Source organism: Chiloscyllium plagiosum, chromosome 26 (assembly GCF_004010195.1).
Source record: "Chiloscyllium plagiosum isolate BGI_BamShark_2017 chromosome 26, ASM401019v2, whole genome shotgun sequence".
NCBI lineage: Eukaryota > Metazoa > Chordata > Chondrichthyes > Orectolobiformes > Hemiscylliidae > Chiloscyllium > Chiloscyllium plagiosum.
In genome coordinates, this window is record NC_057735.1 from 18,998,621 (window position 1) to 19,006,167 (window position 7,547).

A 7,547-nucleotide genomic window follows, 5' to 3' on the forward strand; every position below is an offset into this window, starting at 1 on the left:
CAGCATTGTCCCCATGACTTGTCTGGACTTGTCCTACCTGCCTATCTTCTTTTCCACCTGTCCACTCCACCCTCTCCTCCCTGACCTATCACCTTCATCCACTCACCCATTGTACTCTATGCTACTTTCTCCCCACCCTCCTCTAGCTTATCTCTCCACGCTTCAGGCTCACTGCCTTTATTCCTGATGAAGGGCTTTTGCCCGAAACATCGATTTCGAAGCTCCTTGGATGCTGCCTGAACTGCTGTGCTCTTCCAGCACCACTAATCCAGAGCCATGATTGAATGTCAGAGCTGACTCAATGGGCTTGAATGGCCTGATTTCTGCTTCTATGTTTTCTGGTCTTACGGTTTTCTAGAATAAACCATACTATTTACTTTAAAGAGTTTTAAACACACAGTAAAGATATAATCTCATTAATCCCAAAGGACTACTTTACGAATTTCAAATTCAAAGGTTTTATCTCAACTATCTTTGTACTACATTCCTGACCTTATTATCTGCTAGACTGTTTCCTTTTAAAGACTACATTGTGAAAATAACAACACAATGATTTTCTTTTGTGATGTACTTTTCTTTAGAGTTATATTAATTTGCATCACAATAAAGCTGATAGCAGAAGCAAGAATACTTTAACTGCAGGTTAGGTAATCAGAGATACAGAAAAACTACTTTTATATAGAACAAAGAAAGAACAAAGAACATTACAGCACATGAACAGGCCCTTTGGCCCTCCAAACCTGCACCAATCCAGATCCACTATCTAAATCTGCCACCTATTTGCTAAGGATCTGTATCCCTTTGCTCCCTGCCCATTCTTTGTCTGTCTAGATACACCTTAAATGACGCTATCATTCTGCCCCTACTACCTCTGTTGACCATGCATTCCAGGCACCCACCACCCTCTGCCTAAAGAACTTTCCTTGTATATCTCCCCTAAACTTTTCCCCTCTCACTTTGAACTCATGACCCCTAGTAATTGAGTCCTCCACTCTGGGAAAAAGTTTCTTGTTATCCACCCTGTCTACACTTCTCATGATTTTATAGGCCTCAATCAGGTTCCCCCTCAATCTCCTACTTTCTAATGAAAATAATCCTAATCTACTCAACCTCAACCTAGCTAGCACCCTCCATACCAGGCAACATCCTGGTGAACCTCCTCTGCACCCTTTCCAAAGCATCCACGTCCTTTTGATAATGTGGCGACTAGAACTGTACACAGTATTCCAAATGTTGCCGAACCAAAGTGTTATACAACTGTAACATGACTTCCCAACTCTTGTACTCAATACGCTGTCCAATGAAGGAAAGCACCCAGATCTATCTGTACATCAACTTTCCCCAGGACCTTTCCACTTACTGTATACTTTGCTCTGGAATTGCATCTTCCAAAATGTATCACCTCGCATTTGTCCAGATAGAACTCCATCTGCCATTTCTCTGCCCAACTCTCCAATCTATCTATATTCTGCTATATTTTCTATCTGCTACTCCACCAATTTAAGCATCATCTGCAAGCTTGCTACTGATGCTCCCTACACCTTCCTTCAAATCATTTATATATATCACAAACAACAGTGGTTCCAGCACGGATCCCCGTGGGACACCACTGGTCACAGGTCTCCATTTTGAGAAGCTCCCTTCCACCTCTACTCTGTCTTCTGTTCCCAGCCAGTTCTCTATCCATCTAGCTGAAACACCTTGGACCCCATGAGACTTCACCTTCTTCATCAGCCTACCATTAGATTAGATTTCCTACAGAATGGAAACAGGCCCTTTGGCCCAACAAGTCCACACCGACCCTCTGAAGAGTAACCCACCCAGGCCCACTCCTCTACATTTACCCCTGACTAATGCACCTAACACTATGGGCAATTTAGCATTGCCAATTCACCTAATCTGCACATCTTTCAATTGTGGGAGGAAGCTGGAGCACTCTGAGGAAACCCATGCAGACATGGGGAGAATGTGCAACCTCCACATAGACAGTCATCCAAGGTGGGAATCGAACCCTGGTCCCTGGTGTTGTGAGGCTGCAGTGCCAACCACTAAGCCACCATACAACCCTTTTTTTAATGGGGTGAATATACATTTGCAGAATAATATTTTGCAGAATTGTACCATGGGGAACCTTACCAAAAGCCTCACTAATGTCCATGTCTATGACATCTCCATCCCTTCCCTCATCAATCAACTTTGTCACCTCGTCAAATAATTCTATTAGATTTGTAAGACATGACCTTCCCTACACAAAACCATGCTATCTATCACTGATAAGCCTATTTTCTTCAAAATAGGAATAGATCCTATCCCCTTCTCCATTGCTTCCCTACCACTGACGTCAGGCTCATAGGTCTGTAATTACCCGGATTACCCCTGCTACCCTCCTTAAACAAGGGGACAACATTAGCAATTCTCCAGTCCTCTGGGACCTCCCCCATTTTCAAGGATGCTGCAAAGATATATGTTAAAGCCCCAGCTATTTCCTCCCTCACTTCCCTCAGTAAACTGTGATACATCCCATCCGGATCTGGGATCTTGTTCACCTCAATGCCTTTTAGAATATACAACACTGCCTCCCTCCTTATGCTGACTTGACCCAGAGTAATCAAAGATCTATCCCTAACTTCAACATCTGCATATCCCTGCCTCGGTGAATACTGATGCAAAGTACTCATTAAGAATCCCACCCATTTTCTCTGACTCCACGCATAACTTTGTTCTTTTGTCCTTGAGTGGGCCAACCCTTCCCCTAGTTACCCTCTTGTTCCTTATATATGAATAAAGGCTTTGGGGTTTTCCTTAACCCTGCTCGCGAAGGATATCTCATGAACCCTTTTAGCCCTCTTAATTCTTCATTTCAGATTGGTAACCTTCCCCAGAACTCCAAAAATATCCCAAAAATCTAAACCCCTCCCTCCTGCACCATCTCTCAAGCCACGTATTCATCTTAAGTAATCTATCATTACTACCTCTGAGATCCCACTTTTTAACTTGGTTCCTAACTCCCTAAATTCTTCATGTAGGACCTCATCCTGTTTTTTACCTGTATCATTGGTCCTACGTGCACCACAATAACTGGCTGTTCGCCCTCCCCTTTTGAGAATTTTCCGCAGTTGATCCGAGACGTCCGTGACTCGTACACCTGGGAGGCAATATACCATTCAGGAGTCTTGTCTTTGACCACAGAAACACCAATCTACTCCCCTTACAATTGAATCCTCTACGACTATAGCCCTTCCACTCTTTTTCCCGCCCTTCTGTACAGCAGAACATGGCTACTGCTGCCTTCCCCTGGTGAGCCATCTCCCCTAACAGTATCCAAAACGGTACACCTGTTTTGGAGGGAGATGATCATAGGGGACAACTGCACTGCCTTCCTGCTCTTTCTCTGCCTTTTGTTCACCCACTCCCTTTCTCCATCAGCAATCCTAATCTAGAAGTGTGACCAATTCAATGAACATGCTATCCACGACATCCTCAGCATCGCATATGCTCCACAGTGAGTCCATCCTCAGCTCCAGAGCCATCATGTGGTCTAACAAGAGCTGCAACTGGACACCCTTCTTGCACGTGAAGGATCCAGGGATACCAGCTGCGTCCCTGAGCTCCTACATTGAGTAAGAGGAACATAATACAGATTTGGGATCTTACGGGAACATGGGATAGAGTTCTTGTCCATCCTTAGACAGACACGAGCAACTGAAAGTGAAATAATTTACAAGTTTCAAGATCAGTAGCTCAGTTATTTTTTTAATATTGAATTGTCCAGACCATCATAATCCCTGGCACACAGTAATCCTATAGACCCTGCTTCAAAGATATTTTGATCCTTGTAGGAGAGTCAACAGGTGTAATGTTTCTGTGCTGGTTCCATAATGTTCTTGATGCCATATCATTGGTACTCTGTACTTATGTACTTACTAAAGTGTTTCTGCTTGTCTATGTAAGTGGTCTATAGCTCACCTATACAGGAATGTTAGCTGCACACTCAGGATGTAACTACAAAAGAGTGGTACACTCAAATTACTCTCCTGAAAAGCCAGATTAGATACTGTGCAGCATCAACATTGCACTACTAACTTCATACTGTTTTTACTGTGTTTGCATTGCATTGAGTTGTTTTAGTTTTTTGAAAAACATTTCCTAGTTAATCATATACTGCCTTTCAGGTGTTTAACGTTTCACCCTTTCTACCTAGGTCCTATGATACAGGGAGCCAATTCTTCAAACATGACGGGGATATTGAAATAGAAACAATTAAAATGATTACAGATGACTAATCTTGGCTTCAATCTTGGGAAGGAAGTGGGTGGTGATGTTCCAGCCTGTTTGATTCAATGGATGAAGTTTGTAAAGCATTCCAAGGCAATAAGGAGGAATCTGAATGCAGTACTTAATTGCTACTTCTAGAACTTTGGTGTCTGTATACAAAACATAAAATGTTTTTATTTTCTTGCTTGAATATGAATTTTTAATTTTAACAACCTTGCACTGTTGACTCTCATAAACCATGGCAATCTTTTGGAAAATGTCTGTATTCTTTTATGATTCACACGTGAGGCGATTATAAACAAATTATTTGTTATGCTGATGATTATCATGCAAATCTGGATCCTACCTGCTCAGCTGGTTTTTTTCAGCATTTTCAGACCTTTCAGGTTTTTGTGTATGGAGAGAGAAAACCGTGATCCAAACACCCTGAAATCCTCTTAGCTTAGCACATCAAATATAACGACAATCTTAATGCCAGTGAGTGATGGCAAAATGAAAAAATATGCGTTATTTTTAAGAGCAGGTAATTCAATAATTGAATGAATTTTTTTTACACTTGTTTTACGTGAATATGGAACAAAGTTCATTCTGTAATTTAGAGATATGAGATTGTTTCACTGATCATATACATTGTCATGATTTTTAAGATGTGTGATAAGAGGGGACTCATCCCTAACAATGTATTATACTACTCTATGAACATGGGTGTGTTTTTGATGTGGAGTGCACAACTTTTCTCTGGCTTCCCAGTTTTAAAAAAAGGAAGATTTTGAAAGAAGAATAGTATCAGATTCAATGTTAACACCATTTCTCTCTGCATAGATGCAGGCGTACTTGCTGAGCTTCTCTGGCACTTTATTTTTGTAATAAATGGCTTATTCATTTACAAACAATAGAATAATGTTAATTATATCTTTAAATGTTTATTCAGAATGTTAATTCTATATAATATATAGTTATGCTTCAATCTAAACATCAACGTATAAATCATAATCTTTTTGCTGTTGTAAAAAAGTGCATTTAACTGTCAGAACCAGTGGAACTGTCAGTATCCACTGGTGTCCTTTAACAGGCCAGAACCAGAAGTATTGCAGCCAACCTAACACTTCCTGTCTTCTTTGTTTCCTTTTCCTTGATTTCAACAATCGATTTGAAGTTGAAACGAGAGAGACACCAGCAACTTATTCTTGGTTGTCCTTTCAATCAGGGGACATTAAAGGAACAAAATTGGTCAATGGCAGTAGCAAGAAACAGGCCCCAGTCAATCCTCAGTTGATTTTTGACTGCACAGTTCTGATTTCCCATTGACCTGGAATATGCTGCTGAGTATTTTAAAAATTAACAACCAAATAGAAGCTACAGGGAGACTAGGAATTGAGTCTCGAAAAGGATTCTGTGAATTTCCAGAAAAAGAAGATTGGATGTGATGAAAAGTCAACATCTGGTTCAGGATAAGCCACGTTCCTCAGAGTTGGTGTTGATCAATTCATCTCCATGACTACGCATGGTGCAAATCAGAAACATGTAAACCAAACAAATAGAGCAAATTAGTTCCATTCCAGAAAGGAAATTAGGAAATCAGTCTTTTTTTGCAATCTATTCAGAACCACAAGTTACATGATTAATGAAACTCATTTAGCAATTTGCCATGGTAGGATTAAAATACACCAGGGCATTTTTATTACCCTATTCGCACATTCTTGTCCCATCATTTTTTAACTCCAACTATTTGGAAATATGCTGGAAATCCTAGTCCATTCTGTGTCATCAGAGGAAGGTTTGGAAATATTCTGGTGGTTGGCACGAGAAACAAAGTACAATTCCATAGAAACACAGTTTCTTACGATCCTGGGCAGAGCAGTTGACGTACCAGGCCAATATGTATAAGGACAGTGTGCTTTCTATGGTGCCTCTGTAAAGGTTGATGAGGGTCCTTATGGACATGCCTAATTTCCTGAGCCACCTGAGGAAGAAGAGATGTTCTTGACCCATCTATATGGGAATAGGTTGTCAGTTATTGTCATTCCATGGAACCTGATGCTCTCAAACCTCTCAACCTCCACTCCATTGATACAGATGAGGGCATGTGCCCTTCCTTTCTTTCTGAAGTCAATCTTCATTTCTGTTTTGCCAGCATTGAGAGAGAGGTTATTATCGTTGCAACATAACACCAAGCCCATTATCGCCCTTCTATATTCTGACTCACCACTGTTTGATATCTGTCCTACCATGGTGGTGTTGTCAGCAACCTCTCCCCCCTCTTGACTGGCTCCCTGTTTCATATTGCTTTGGTCAGTTCATCATCGTCCCTGCAGCCTCTCCTCCATGTCCGCTCATCCACAGGGAGCAAGGATCTCAAACCTGTTAGATGGCTCAAGGGCTGAGACTCTGCCAGCACTACCTCCTGGGTCCCTTTACCTGCCTTGTTCATAGTCACACTCTCCTGCCCTTAACCAGGAATGGTGATGAAATTTGGGAAGATTGCTTTGAGGTTCATCTGCAGGGAGCTGATGTCTGTGAAGCTTGTATCTGGAAGAGGCCGCCTCTCCAGGAAAGCTGAAAGTCACTAAGGATTACAGCGGCAGGAAGATACATGCTCTAACCTGGAGTCAGTGCATTGAAGATCCAGGACATTAGGAATGCAAGACAGGTGAGTGACAGAACACTGTCAGATCATAGAGTCACACAGCATGAAAAAAGACCCCTTGATCCAACTCATCCATGCTGACGTAGTATCCTAAACTGATCCATTCCCATTTGCCTGCTTTTGGCCCATATCAGTCTAAACCTTTCCTGGGCATGCACCTGTCTAAATATCTGTTAAATGTTACAATTGTACCCACCTCTACCACTTCCTCTGGAAGCTCGTTCTGTACACATACCACCCTCTATGTGAAAAAGCTGCTCCTAAGGTCCAGTTTAAATCTTTCCCCTCTCACCTTAAGTCTGTGCACTCTAGATTTGCACTGCCATGAGGGAAAACACTTATCTATGCATCTTATGATTTTATTAGCCTCTACAAGATCAGCTGTCAGTTTCCAATGCTCCAGGGAAAAAGGGTCCCAGCTTATCCAGCAACCAAGGAGCAGGCGAATCGATGTTTCGGGCATGAGCCCTTCTTCAGGAATGAGGAAAGTGTGCCAAGCAGGCTAAGATAAAAGGTAGGGAGGAGAGACTTGGGGGAGGGGTGTTGGAAATGCGATAGGTGGAAGGAGGTTAAGGTGAGGGTGATAGGCCAGAGTGGGGGTGGGGGTGGAGAGGTCAGGAAGAAA

General features: G+C 42.0%; 1 protein-coding gene across 9 annotated transcripts in view; it reads left to right on the forward strand.

Annotated features, from left to right (window-relative positions):
• LOC122563175 overlaps positions 1 to 7,547 on the forward strand; it is a 143,882-nt gene that overhangs the window by 85,018 nt on the left and 51,317 nt on the right. For 7 of the 9 annotated variants that reach the window (XM_043716692.1, XM_043716691.1, XM_043716689.1 and 4 more), the window contains one exon: positions 4,202 to 5,170. The exons of the other annotated variants lie outside the window; for them this stretch is intronic. In XM_043716692.1, the coding sequence (XP_043572627.1) occupies positions 4,202 to 4,283 (82 nt within the window). In that variant the 3' untranslated portion in view covers positions 4,284 to 5,170. Of the gene's footprint in view, positions 1 to 4,201; positions 5,171 to 7,547 lie in introns of those variants that run through there. 9 annotated transcript variants of the gene reach the window in all.